Here is a 15039-nt window from a genome sequence, read left to right as displayed (position 1 = left end):
TGGAGTTTTGGAATCCATCACCCACTTTTTCCAGAAGGCAAAGCCAAACATTGCTGTAAAGGTGGATTAATAGAGATCCTTTAAGATAAGAAATCTGACAGCAATATGTAGCCCTAACCAGCTCCTGGTTTATTACGGGAGCTTGTGGAGGTGGGGGGCGGGGAGTAATTCTTGTAAAGATGTTTATTTTTTTCCCAAGTATCTTGGCTACTTTTTTCTAGATCAAGAATTGTTTTATCAAGATCAAGAATGGGAAAGAGTTGTGTCAAGATAAACGTCTTCCCTCCCAAAACCTAGTATTTTAGAGTATATGTACAAGGTATATTGTAATTTTGCAAGGTCCTGTTTTCATATTATACATCTTAAAATAGATACCTAACCCATACATGTGGGCCCAGATTCACATAAGCCCAGATGTTGGTTTGATTACCCTAGATAAATTGCACTTGGAAATATATATCTTTATTATTTCTTAAGTTGAAGATTCAGAGATGACTAAGAGGAAAATCAAAGGCATGGAACAATTTCCATTCAAGAATGGCTAGAATAGGGTCCTTGATCAAGGGAAAAAAGGTGATAGACGAGAACGTGAGGGAAGCCTTGAAAAAATCATGTTAGTGTGCAGCCTGAAGAGACAGACACGTTACCTTCCTATTCAGTATGTAAAGTAATGCATGAAACTTGCAGTGGTCAATTACTTCAACTATTAAGTTCACTTGCCAAGTAGTAACAGGGAAGTTCCAAATGTTAATCTAGCACAGAGGGGTGAGCCTTTCACTGGCCTGTGCTGTTATCTTAAGATAAATAAAGCAAAAACATGGATAATAAGCAGAGGCAAATCGAGTTATAAGGATATACAGTAAGAGCCTAAGGGAGAAAAGAAAGGTTAATGGTATTGTTAGCTGTGAAGTGTGGAAGAAGCCGTGAAAAAAGGCATTCACTCAAGCTAGTAAATCAGCGGTACACAGCAGCAAGTTTAGCTATCGCTGCTTGTGTGGACAGAGTCTGGATTATCTCTGTATCCATCAACTGATGAAACCACTCAGGTTTGCCTGAAAATGACTGTCCTCTTTAAGCAATGCACTATCACTTCTCGCTTGAAGTGACGATTTCTGCCAGTCCCTATATACTTTCAATTGCTTCAGTGAATAGCATCCCTGATAATACAAGGCTGTTAATTCTGCTTGCTTTTAATCACTGCACTTAAATGGATTTCAGAAGAAAAATAATAGATGACTTTTCTTGTCCCACTGTATTTCTACAGTATTTTAAAATTTTCCAGCCTACTTACCATCAGCTAAAATCTCAAAGCCAGATATATCTGTGTTGTGGTTTAATCCCAGCTGGCACCTAAACACCACCCAGCTGCTCGCTCACTCCCCCCTGGTGGGATGGGGGAGAGAATCGGAAGGGTAAGAAAGAAAACTCGTGGGCTGAGATAAAGACAGTTTAATAGGGAAAGCAAAAGCCGTGCACGCAAGCAAAGCAAAACAAGGCATTCCTTCACTCCTTCCCATGGGCAGGCAGGTGTTCAGCCATCTCCAGGAAAGCAGGGCTCCATCATGCGTAACGGTGACTTGGGGAGACAAACACCATCACTCCGAATGTCCCCCCCTTCCTTCTTCTTCCCCCAGCTTTACATGCTGAGCATGACGCCATATGGTGTGGGATATCCCTTGGGTCAGTGGGGGTCAGCTGTCCCGGCCGTGTCCCCTCCCAATGTCTTGTGCCCCCCCAGCCTGCTCGCTGGTGGGGTGGGGCGAGAGGCAGAAAAGGCCTTGACTCTGTGTCAGCACTGCTCAGCAGGAACGAAAACATCCCTGTGTTATCAGCACTGTTTCCAGCACAAATCCAAACCACAGCCCCATAGCAGCTGCTGTGAAGAAAATTAACTCTACCCCAGCCAAAACCAGCACATTCTGACAAGGTAAGGACACCACATAGAAGAAACAGACAATTTGTTAGGAATACGTAGACAACAAATGGTATTACTCAGTTACTGAGACATGCAAGGAAGTACCTTAAACAACTCGATGTAGGACACTCTGAAAACAAAGTAATTACATATGTTAACTATGACTTGGTATGTTAGCACGATGCTTATAGATGTCTCAGGTGCAGAGCCTGTTTCCCTTTGTTGATGTGCTTATGCAACTGCTGTTAAGGTGTGGGGCGAAAAAAAATATATGTAGCAATGACAGATTTAGTCTCCTATTTGGGGGTGGGGAGAAATCAAAAGTCAAAAAGTTAACCTGGCTTAAGCTAGTTTTTATTAAGCTATCTGAAGTGAATGCTTAGAGAAGGTAGCTGTACACAGTAGCGGGGTTAGCCAACATACTACAGACTTTCAGTAGAACTAGTAATTTGTTTTCCAGTTCTGAGATGGAGTGTAAACATGTAGAATACCAATATGCTCTGGTTTAGTTTAATACTGATAGTTACAGAACAGCTGGCAAAGTCAGCTAGCTGACTTTCTGACCTTTGTATTTATCTTTTTATATTTGCAGAGATACTGTCACTTCAGTATCAACCAGCAAAACAATATAGCATTTGAAACTGGGTAATTAAAGCTGTTTTCTTTTAACTTTAGCTAGATCTTCTGAAACTGCTTGTACCATTCGTTCTGTAGCTTTCTTCAAACTGTTCGCCGTCTGTATGGCATGATCCAGAGTAGAACTTAAAATCTGTTGGGAATAGTAAAATATAGCCTTGTTAATACTGAAGGCGAGTATTTACATGGGTATAGAATAGGAAGTGGTGTTTTTAAACAAAAAATGTTTATGTATGGTGAAAGGTTCTATGTAGCATTTTCACACTGAATACATGTTGAGAAGTAAAAATTCTGAGTCATGCGATACACTGCTCCAGGATTCAAGTGGGAAGTATGTTATTTATTTCTCTCTTTGATTGTGTAATCCTTTGAACTGAGGGATATTTACACCTTTCTAAAGTAGCAGCCCCAGTGTGGTGCATGTTTGTTGTATTGAGAAGGTTTTCTTTTGGTTTTTATAGTGGTTTGTATGGCTAGGGTGACATTCTTTGTTTCAGTATATGAAACATAATTCCAGAGGTAAGATCCAGTGCTCCTTTTCTGTCCCTTTCACCATTTATACAGGGACTAAGTTGCATAAAAAGTCTGTAATGTACTCATATGAAGTAAAATATTAATATATAAGCTAAAATACTTATTTTTTTAACTCTCTCCTGTCTTATCCTGAAATGGACTAGGCATGCTTAGATTGTAATAATCAACTTGCTAAGAATGGGGATGTTCGACAGTGCCGTGATGTGGGGATGTACTCTTCCCGAGATAGTTGTGTGGCTTTTAATTTTCACTCTAAAGTCTTACATTCGCATTGGAATCATTGGCATTTCTGTTTCTAATGTTGATTGCCGATTTGCTTCGGGCAGACTTCTTGCTGGGTAAGTACTGATGTGAAAGGATACTTTTATCATATGTGCTTGAATATAAGGTTTTGGCAGCCTTGAAGTTTTGCCTAAAGATAAGATATATAGAGTAAAATACAAACAATTTTAAAAAGCAAAAGAATTTCTAAACTAGGAATTAAGTATATACACCTTGATAGCATACTCGGTTGCAAGTTAATTTTACAGTGAGTAGAATTTTTCATTTAATTGTAAAACGTGGTCCATCATAATTTGTACTACATATGTATTGCAGTAAGACAGAAAACATTCCAGGATGCAGAGTCAGGAAATGTCTCATAATAGCATTGCATTCTTGGTGCTGTCACCTCCTCTCCCAGAGTGGTCTATGCCATTGATTCTCAAGTGCAGCTGCTGCACTTCCAGGCAATTACTGCTGTCAAAAACCACGGTAACAAAACTTGTCTGAGTGTCAGTCTAGTCTGTGCTATAGTAAAGAATCCATTTTACTTCAGACTCCCAGTGTAATTTAATGTTAACAGTTTAAAGTGGAACTATCACTTACTGGTAGCAAACAGAATTGCATCTTAAATAATACAGATCTGCTTTTGAATCTGTGAATGGGAACATCCTCTTAATAAAGTGAGATTATTTTTTTTTTTTTACCAAATGTGAGCTAAAGAAGCCAGATGTTGACTCTTCATTAAATTAGAAACATTGAAGAACTAGTCTGAGAATTATTTACACTTGCTTTTAGGGTAAATATTTTGTTATTGAGTAAAATTCTAATATACAGCATGTACTGCAAAAGAGAAAACGCGTTCCTCCTGCTTATGATACCGGTGAGTTTCTTCCATGCTGAATCTTCAACAATGGCATTTTCTGTGGTACTACATATAGTTATTGCTACAGCTTACCTCTCAGAAAGTCTGTTTACAAGTTCATGTGGCTGTTTATTTTTTTGACCCTTTTGAGTGGAGATTCTCTTCTGTGAATAAGCTAGAGTTGCTGAGGCCATGTTTAAAACAAAAGCAAAAAAAAAGTAGTTTTCTATATATTTAACATTTTTCTCTATTTAGCATAAATAAAAAAATCAAGTAACTATCACTGCTGAATAAAACTTGAATATGTTTAAGGTTTTTTGTAAATGAGGACAGATTAACTTTTTTGGGTTTGCTGTTGAGTTTAGTTATGTGACAAATGGTATGCAGATTTATATTCCTTTTCATACAGTGAAAGACTGCAGGGGGGAGTGTGGAATAATCAGACTCTCATAATCCGAATAGTGACATGAATACTATTTTTGTTTATAGCTTTACAGTATTTCTATAGAGAAGCAGCTAACTTATACTTTCTTCCCACTGTTGAAAATTTGTATTTTTCTGCGTGCAGTTTCTTCCTGCAGTATAGAGAGAGGAGTCTGAGATAAGTGACTTTAAAAGCTAGATGTTCAACTTTTTTTTTTAAATTAGGCTTTCCTTGCCTTTGCTGCCTGTCACACAATTTGAGTGTACAGCTGGAGTTTTCTTTAGTACTTGTTTACACTACATGAGGTAACAGCTAGCACTGAAGAAGTTGGCACAATAATGCCCAGTTTTAATATTCTTTCATGTGGCTCTGCAAAATGAGATATTCCTGTCATAAATGGAGGTATGGAAGGGACTCCTCTCATAAAGAACCAGAGAAGGTTAAAGCTCTCGTGCATGGGGATTAAATTTGGCTAGGTGTGTAAAAGTTGGATTTGCTGATTTTGCTCTACAAGATCTGTACACATCCACTATTTAGCTACGGTGCTACTGATTGCTTATACTAAATTAAACTTGGCCTGATACATGTGCAGTGTGGCTTTCTGCCCCTTAAAATTTAGCCTGTGGTTGGTAATTATTTCAGTAACTCGTTATACTTACAGGATGAAGCAGAACTTTTATTTCTACATAGGGCACAAGACTGAAGAGTGTCTTTGTAATTCCCGAGTTTAAATTGATCTCTGCTTCCTCTAGGGCATCTGCATCTAAGTCCTGCAAACAAAGACGTGTTGTTTAGGAAAAAACCCACTATAAACAAGAATATTTTGGTGTAGATTTTAGTATTTTTGCAATCATTATACCTTTTCTCTCTCCACGTAATCTTGTATTGAATGTCTTGTAACTTTCAGTCTCACAGTTCACAAGTTCCTCGCTTTGTGAATCGTTGTAAGAATCATAGGCTGAGATGTCTTCTGAATCGCTGCCTAAAATCCCAAAAATACATTAAAAATGTCTGAAATATTACAAATTTTGGCCTGTGTACCTAGGTAATTGTTTGGCTTTCAGCACCATAATTTCTGAGCCCTTCACTGCCATTAACACTACTGCAATTTGAAAGTACTTTTTCCTTCATTTTACAGGTGGGGATTGAACTTTAAAGATTGGCTTTCAGCCCTGACTGTAAGCCTCAAATGTAGGTGGGTTTTGTTTTTGGTGGTTGTTGTTTCCAGTTGCAGAACTGGTTTTAAAAAAAACCTAAGCTCTCCGTCTCCCTGTCCTTAGGTTCTTGTTTTGAAGGTTAAAGTTCCTACAAGTTGAAGTGTTAGGAAAACGATGCAGCCTAAGAGGAATGTGACAAGAGAATTTGGAAGGATCTAGTACGGCACTGCTTTAGCTATTGCACAAACCAGTACTAACAACAATGCCCTCAGTGTATTATATTAAAGTGGCTATCACAGAGAAGCCAAGGACAAAAGGTAGACCAAAGGTAAGAATAACCTACATATTCAGACCTAAAACTGAATTTAGGACAGCTCATGCTATTATCTTTTAGTTGTTAAGTACTAACAGCTTCAAAGTATTCTGCAGTGGAAAGATAAAGTTGGGATGCCCTAAGAGAAACAAATGCTGACAGATTCCTAGTGAACCTCCAAGAGCTGGAGTCTTGGATGACTTGACAGCTGACTTCACTAGCTCACCGTAGCCTGTGTGGGCTCTAGTTTGGATTTGGTGAAATTATATTATTAGGAGCTGGATTAAGGAAGGAGAATATTTCCAGTCTGTCTCAACCCTGAATGGATCAAAGATTTGGGAAAACTTTTTTCCTTTTGTTTTCATGCAGAATAAGAAAGTTGAATCCAAAAACTAAAAGTGGAAGTACTGATATGAAATGTTTCAGTCACCAAGTTTGGAATCTCCTTCTAGGACATGAAATAAATGCACTTGATAAGGAGAAAAACTAAAATCAAAGCATTGTGTTCACACCACTGTTATGCTTTTGAAAACGTTAGTAGTAGTAACGTTTGAAAACTTATCTAAAAGGGTGAATTAGAGTAATTCAGGTTGGATAGGACTTCTGGAGATCACCTGGCCCAATCTCCTCTCAAAGCAGGGGCAACTTAGATGAAGTTGCTTAGGGCCCTGTCCAGCTGAGTTTTGAGCATCTCGGAGGATGGAGATGCCTCAGCCTCTCTAGGGAAAACTGTTTCAATGTTTGACTAGACCCAGAGTTAAAACTCTTTTGCTCATATCTAATTGGAAAGTCTCTTGCAGCTTGTCTGTTGCCTCTTGGCCTGTCGCTGAGACTTCCAAAGTGAATTTGACTTGGTATCCTCTTTAGTCTCCTCTTTATTCTTAGTGTCTTGTGCTGTGCTAAGCAGTAACATCTGTTAAAACTAGAAACCAATTTTCATGCTGTTGAGACGTGACAGGAATGTATTTCTTAACAGGATTCAACAGTAGGCATAAGCACAGTTCTGACTTTTATATGCCATCACTACTTACTCAGGTTGGTATCTGATAAATCAGTTGGTTTTCTCTGAATGAAGAGTGAACGTGTTCCAGTTTTCCTTTCCTGGATGTTTGTATTTCTTTGAGCATGAAAACAGAATGGTATTTTAATTGCATCTTAATACCTTTATGACGAGCCTTATGAGTGTATTATATTAATGTTTGACCATTTCTTAGTTGAGGAGAAATCAGATTTACTCATAGAAAGAATGCTACCTGTATCAATTATCTGAAAAGGTGGTAAGTAGAAGCTTAAATAAAAAATTAACCAATTGTGAAATAATGACCCTTTTAGTTAACAGACACGTTCTGACAGAAAGACCTTGACTTACCAGAGCTGTTAAAAATGCTTAAAAGTAGAGGTCTTGATAATCACATCTTTGAATAGCAAAGTAGTATGAAATCCTATGTATTTATGCTTTCACATATGTTGCATCAAAATATTATCAATGGTAAGGATGATACTGTTTCTTAGTAACTCGGAGCTATTAAAGTTTTAATTTTACTGCCCTTAGAGGAATACTTGAGATGTACCTTCTGATAGAACAAGAACAAAGTTCCTTGTTTGCGTTATTTGACATACATTTTTTTCAACTTAGGGCATACAGTATCATCAAATTTATTTGGAAAATTTTCCACCCATTCATGAAAATAATGATCAGAAGATTGAGCTAACTTTCTTAAAATGACAGAAAAAAATGGAAGCTAGGTGAGTTTTACTAGATAAATATTAACATCTACTCTGTAAAATAATTTGAGAGTATATTTAGATGACTATTATTGTGTTGTACACTGCATGTATTATAAGATCTAGCTTTGGACAGAGATTTAATTTGCCAAAATTTCAACCTCCAAAATAACCCATGTAGAATTATTTTATCACGCTGACATTTCTGTAAGTGAAACTTTACAGACTGACCCTTACACTAATGAAACTTTAGACTGACCCTTACACTTGAAATATATGCAGATGTATCAATATGCTCTCCTTCCAGGCCTACCAGATTAGTTCACAACAATGATAATTTCAAATATTTTTTCATTGCTGAACACATCTGTTCATGCTGAACATCCCAATTCGGGATGCTGACATGCATCACTGAATAGAGAACAAAGACAAAGCCTCTTCTTTTAATACACTATTAAAATAACTCTGTGCCATTTAAGCACCATAAACCTTATACTGGTCCACTGAGATGGGCTACTTTGTAATATGAATATAATCCTCTCTTTAATAAAATTGATGGGAGATTTGCCATTTCTCCGGTGGTCTGGTATATCACATACCTTTTGTGATTAACTGGTGATAAACTTGAAAAGAGAGCATCCTTTCATTTGTATGTATTAAAGACATTATTCAGTGTTTCATGCAGAGTCCAGTATAGAGACATAGCAGTGTACACGCATGTATCTGTTCACTTAGCTGTCAAAAACCACGTCTATGACTAGCCAAAATACGTAATACACTTACCCTTTCATACTTTCTTCATCAGCATTAAATTTTTTACTTAATGTACCCTGACTATGGGATGCAAGACCTTCAGCAGCATCTTTTTCCTCGGGTGAAAGGCACCTCTGTTGCACCCAGAAGGCAAAACAAATTTATATATGATTGTTTATATTACTGTGTATCTGTAGCTGTATTACATATCAAACAGGACAGTGTAAACAGTGGCTCATTTGCATATCACTTCTATATCGCTTTTAGTTGCCATCAACTCTACAATTTGATTTATCTATTTACAATTCTAACTGTAGAGCAGACTGGACAAAATATGAGCACTTTTTCGCCTGTGAAGTTGGAATTCAAGACAGGTTTTCATGTTGCTTTGAGAGGATTAGCACATATTAATTAATTTCTCTCAATGCCTTAAAATTAAGTATTTTTGTAGGCAAGCAATTGCTTGTAGGTTTTTGCTTTCTGAACAAATAATAAAGGCAGGCTAGTAACACAGTTAAGTCTTTCCTGAGAGAAGCAAACTTTATCACAAATTTCAAAAATGTTTGAGAGTCTGTCCTTAAATTTCTCCTTTGGAAACCAATCCAGCGATGTTATGATATGCTGTAGTATCTCAAAAGCTGAGCCATCATGCTGTGCAAAAACTGAGGAGAGAAATGTTGTCTGATCTCAAAGCTAAATAAGATAATTGAAGTTTAAAGGAAAAAAGTAAGTATGGAAACAGATGTCATACCATTACGTTGGAAGAATGCTTGTTTGCTAGCAGACCACCTTTTCCCAGAGGCTCTGCTTCTCTTCTGGAAGTTGATTCAGCTCTCTTTTGTGACCTTAATTGGTTAAGGGGAAACCATTTATTTTATTTTTCTAATCTCATTGAGATGATTAACACCTATGAAATACTCCCTGGGAGGGCAGAGATGGTATCTAGAATTGCCTCACAAAGTTTTGATGGCTAATTATGTAAATATCTGCATCCCTCCCTTTTATTGTTTAATTAAAAATACCATGCAAATATTGACAAATAATTTTTTACTGGCACTGTACTTTGACTAGTCATTCACATCTGGAAGTTGTGTGGTTGCAATGAATTTTATGCAGAGGTATAATTTAACTCCTAGTGAAACTCACGGTAGTGTTTTGGAGGTCCATAAGACCCAAAAAGGTAGGAATGCCAGCCTGGAAGGAATTGTTGGGTATGTAGTTGTAGAATTCTGTAGAAGTTTTATTCTGGAAGTATTCCTGTTGCTTTCAGAGATTCCAGGCATCCCAATTTTCTATATTCAGCAAATAATTTTAGGTAAATTTTTATAAAAACTTCAATGCTGTTTCAAAGTTTTCACTTACATGTGAAGACAAAGATTGCACTTGTCGCCTTCTAAAGAAAATTGGTTTGTCTGTGGGATTACATCAGTTGTCTGACTTTTATCTCCCTCATTGTTCTTGTGAAGAAAAGCAGCTTCAACCCCTCTTCTTTCTGGAGGATCAGCAATGCTTGAACCTACTGAGCACTGTACAAAGTAACCACAGCAGAGATATGTGTAGTACGTGGTCATTGCATCTGTGGTACATGGCTTCTACTAGCCAGCATTTCCTGAGTGTTTTCCAGAGAAAAATATTTTCTAAGACATTGACTATGAAAGCATTTGGTGATACTTATATGTAGATTTGTAGAAGGCCATAAGATTTTTTTTTTTGTGCATTTATGATCCAGGACAAAATATTACCATACTTGGCAGTAAACTCAACTTTCTATAGCACAATAACATTTGGTCTTCTAGTAATTCTGCAGTTTAAGAATTTTGGACAAACCAAGTAATATTTCTTCCAACTAAATGACAGTGATTAATTCCCAAAAACAAAGACAGCTTTTAAAAGTTAAAGTAGCTGCTCATATCTTCTTACTCTGAAATAAATGCTTTTGAAGCTGGGATTAAGAATATTCAGTGCAGATGTGTTTTTACACTTGGGTTTCTATTATAATTAATGAAATATTATGAAGTTAATATTTCATGAAAAAAACATTCTTTGAAGTAACATGCTATCTAAAAGCGTCATGCTCAGAGGAGAACATACAATAGTAAAACTACACTGAGGTTCTTAAGACTTGCATCAGTAAAGCAGAATAATTGTAGTGTTTAAATAATAAAACTCACTGAGTTACCTCACAAAGAGAATATGATGAATGGGCAGATTCATAGGAAGTAAGCAAAGATGACAAGTTGCATTTGCTGTCATCAGTTTGTTCTTGGATGTCTTCAAGCAGCATGCCAAGTCTAAATATTTCCCCTTCCACCTTTCTAAACCCAATTGCAATACACAGTTAGTGAAACCTGTATAAACTGATATTTTATTTCTTACCATGATATTGGGCATTGCAGTACACTTCCCATAGGAAAAAAATAAATTAATGGAGTTCATGGAGTCCCTTTTAAGAACTTGAATTAATCAATTAGATATCCTAATTATAACTAGGATATATAAAGCCCAAGATGAATTTTGGCCAAATCACTTCTAGCTTACCACATATAACATTAAGATAATGTTTTCACTTCAGAAAAATTCTAATGTATGAATGAAGTAATGGTTGTAAGACACTCAAAATATGGAAAATATACTGATGTACTACTTAGCACTTATCTTCTAACCTTTCAGGATCAAACTCTCCAATGTTGATAGACTTGTCCTTGTAGTTCTGCAGCTGTAAATTACGGTGCTCTTCTCTAGCTGTTAAGTAATTCCTTTCCAAGGCATCAAGGTATCTTTTCAATTGATTTAATGCCTTCACCAATAAGAAATAATTCAATAGAAAATATCATTATGATTTAGCAAGTCATAGTGATAGCTACTTATGCTATGTAAGCCAGATGCTATTTGCAGTGATGTTGGTAAGAATTTTGGTATTGCTCTGAATTGGAACAGGACTGCATCTTGTATGTCCACCTAGTACTCTGTGCTGCTCTATTATGTACAAGTAAAATACTAAACCATGACTTCTGAACTGATACCCTACATGTCAAAATTCATAACTTATATGGCAACTTAAGGCCTTTCACTAGTAGTTTTAAGTTGTCATCCTTAAACCAGATTTAAGAATTCAGCCATGTACTGAACACCTTCATTTTTTGCCTCTTAAATTCATAATTTCAGTCTGAGATTGAGCAAAAAGAGTATTTTTCAATGTCTGTTTGAGGAAAACATGGAGTCTCTTGCCAGAAAATTGTGAGTACAGCCACTCTTAAAGTGCATTTCAGATAACTGAAAATACATAAATTAAGTTACCAGATAGTTGTCTTGTAAAAGGAATGTGCCAGAAAATTGTGAATCTACAGCCACTTAAAGTGCATTTCAGATAACTGAGAATACATAAATTAATTTACCAGATAGTTGTCTTGTAAAAGGCATGTCTCTTGGGTCATATGCTTAGAGAAGTCATCCACCTTCAAGACAAAATATTAGACTTTTATTTGGGATTTTACAAACTAATATGCCAAATGAATATAGAATTTGAGCATCAGTGCAAAGTATATATTGAAACAGAGCTCTTTACTTTCTTTATCAGCTGATCTGTCTGATCCTTTAGTATTCGAGACATCTTTTCTCCTAGTGTTAGTTCTGGCAGTAAATGAGAAGGATTTAGACAGCGTGCTTCTACTGTGCCAGCTGCTGGTAATGCTGATGCTGTTGTTCCACACTGTAATCCTACATAATACAAGATAAGATCAGTCAATTGGAATTTCTGACCAAAAGTGCTATCAAATTACATAAAACAGTCATTTGCATAGTGACTAATTTTATTTACTTGCTTTAGACAAACCACGTGTAGATTGTATAGGGATTGGAGCATGTGATATAAAGACTTCAGAGAATGTCCCAGTGTCTCCTGAATAAATGGCGGTGCTGGCACTTGGAAAATCTGACTGAGGAAGTATCTGTTAAAATGAGAACTTTGGTTATAGAAGCAACGTACAGAACACCTGTGGACATAAACAAAAAATTTAGAAATAAATAAAAAATACATAGGGCAAGTTATTAATATTAATAAATGTTTATTATAACAATACCATATAATTTGCTGTGTTTATAGTTTGATATATCTATAGTGTCTTGTATAAATACTTAAATACTTCAACTCTATGTTGTGAAAATCTAAAGAGGATTTGTATAAACGGGAAGTACGATATGAAGGTGACAAAATAGTTTTTGGGAATATTTATAGTCCTAGAGATAAAGGAGAATGAATTAGAAAAAAAAAAAATCTGTTTTGAGAGATTTACCTTAGGATTCGATCTCAGATGGTCAGTATGATTCTGGGTGTCAGCATGCTGTGTCAGCATCTTGTTTGCAGCCAAGAAATAATAGGGAAAACTATTAAAACTTGTTACATCTCGAACGATTTACTAAGACATAAATCTAGGAATGGACTTAAGCATCTGTATAGCTCTGTGAGTGAACTCCATGGCAGGGCATGAAATTGAGAAGCAATTATCTAATTACTAACAAACTTTAGAAGAAATTTACTACAGTAAGAGAAATACTGTTGTCAAACAAATCCTTTAAGAAGAATTGACTTGTCAATAAATACCAGTATAAATAGTTGAAGAGTGTTAAGATGCGAAAAAAGGCAACGTAAACGCAGGCACAGTATAAAAATATATTTTTAAGAAAAACTTTAAAGTACTTCTGGTTAATTTGACCATTTACATATAATACTAGAAATAACAATTTATAGTGAATTTCTTAATGATTTGATAGGATGCTTTATAATTGCAAATAATACTCCAGAGCATCATTAAATATTTGGTAATGAAAGTTCCATATAAATTCAGTCCCACAAAACTTTATTTGCGAAAGCAGTTGTTGACTAAAATGACAGACTGGCTGATACCTGTAAGACTGCCTGCATGAACTAGTCATGTTAGATTTTACTGGCCACAGAGTATCTTCTTATGGTAAACCACTCTTTAGCAAGTATTCAGAATTGCTTAAAGCATTTTAATTACCTCTAGCTGTTGCAACAGTTCTGGAATGCTCATTTCTTCTTGATTCTCTACTTCAGCAGAATTGAAATAGTTCTTATTTTTCAGAATGTTGTTCACAGTTACCGATTGACTTAGCAAAACAGGGAAGGATTTTGCTCTTTCAGTTGTAGGAACTGAGTTAATATTGTCACTTCTTTTTGGTACTTCAACTTCTGAAGCAACTTCGGAGAAGTCAGGAAGGCAATAGCGAGCTTGACCTTGGCCGTGTTTGAGCTCGTGGGGTGAAACTGTTTCCTTAAACAGGGTGCTCTCTTCTTTCATGTTCTGAAAGATGTGTGTAACTTCATTCTCTTTAACCAATTGTGAATTTTCTTGTCTGCACCCACATGTAACAGTAGAAGTAGTAGGTTTCTTTGAAACACATCTGTTTCCATTTAGCAAATTTTGATTTTTATCACCAGTGTTTACTTCCTTGTGCTTTTCTAAGTGATATTCTTCAAAGTTAGTTGTGCACTGTTCATGTGCTAAAGGGCCTCTGACATGTTCTGAAGGCTCAGGTTTGTTCAGAGTATCATCGATACTTTCAGTAAAGGATGTCTCTGGTATCGTCTCGCATTCAATTAACTGGCAGGTGCTTATTAACTCTCCCTTAGAAAAATGACGCAAAAGGACATTGGACATTTTTGAGTTAGTTAGATGTTCTTTGCTATCTGGTTTACTAAAACTACCAACAGGTAATTCCTTCTTAAAGGCAGCCTCCCTTCCAGGCATTTCAACTGAAATTCCTGTTGTTCCTAAGGCATCTCTGTGGTGACTGGAGAATTCTTCAGGCTGTGGATGAGTTTCATAATTTGCTGTTGCTTTTACGTTTCTGTTATCTTCAGAACAGGCTAAGTTTAAAATACCAGAAATATCTTTTGTACAAGTACAGTCATTCAAATTATCTGAATTATCATTGCATTTACAGGTTATTCCTACATCTTCATCATAAGGTAAGTCATCTTGTTCCTCATCAGTTGCATCTGTGATACGGCCTAATTCATCTGAAAGTGAACTATTCATTTGGGTTTTCATCCAGTCTGGCGGTATGCACTTTTTCGTAGTCTCTATATCCAGTTTATGAAGAATATGAATGCCATTGCTTCTCCGATTTTTGGATAGAGCTTTTATTATTGCATGGATCAAAATCTGTAATGTATGAGTAATAATTATTTTATACTTAAATACATCTGAGAATAAGATCTACTTATGTCTTGTACCTACTGCAGGTTTTTTAGAACCATCCCCCTGACACGGAAGTTTTCTTTTTGTGTTTACACTAGTGTAAGTCTGGATTACCTACTGGAGGAAACAGAAAGACACAAAGGACAAAAGCATCGGGGGAAAAGGAGACTTGAGCTTGGTGCCAGGTAACTGTCCCTGCTCGTTAATTCCTCCGCAGTATTATAGACAAATAAAC

At 36.3% G+C, this 15039-nt stretch overlaps 1 protein-coding gene across 1 annotated transcript; it reads right to left on the bottom strand.

Moving 5' to 3' along the window:
• Nucleotides 1–2325: 2325 nt before the first annotated feature.
• AKNAD1 (AKNA domain containing 1) lies at nucleotides 2326–14767 on the bottom strand. Its single transcript, XM_019473104.1, has 14 exons — nucleotides 13602–14767; nucleotides 12876–12935; nucleotides 12401–12530; nucleotides 12149–12300; nucleotides 11979–12038; nucleotides 11247–11380; nucleotides 10763–10898; nucleotides 9946–10109; nucleotides 7137–7222; nucleotides 5495–5617; nucleotides 5295–5405; nucleotides 4305–4386; nucleotides 3350–3497; nucleotides 2326–2684 (listed from the first exon to the last, which is right to left on the bottom strand). Exons 1-14 carry the CDS (start codon nucleotides 14652–14654, stop codon nucleotides 2565–2567), a joined length of 2559 nt encoding a protein of 852 aa, XP_019328649.1. The 5' UTR covers nucleotides 14655–14767; the 3' UTR covers nucleotides 2326–2564.
• Nucleotides 14768–15039: the final 272 nt, after the last annotated feature.

This window comes from Aptenodytes forsteri, unplaced genomic scaffold, assembly GCF_000699145.1.
Source record: "Aptenodytes forsteri isolate BGI_AS27 unplaced genomic scaffold, ASM69914v1 Scaffold181, whole genome shotgun sequence".
In the NCBI taxonomy this organism is placed as follows: domain Eukaryota; kingdom Metazoa; phylum Chordata; class Aves; order Sphenisciformes; family Spheniscidae; genus Aptenodytes; species Aptenodytes forsteri.
The sequence above is the reverse complement of the archived record's forward strand: the minus strand, read 5'-3'. Positions and strand labels throughout refer to the sequence as shown.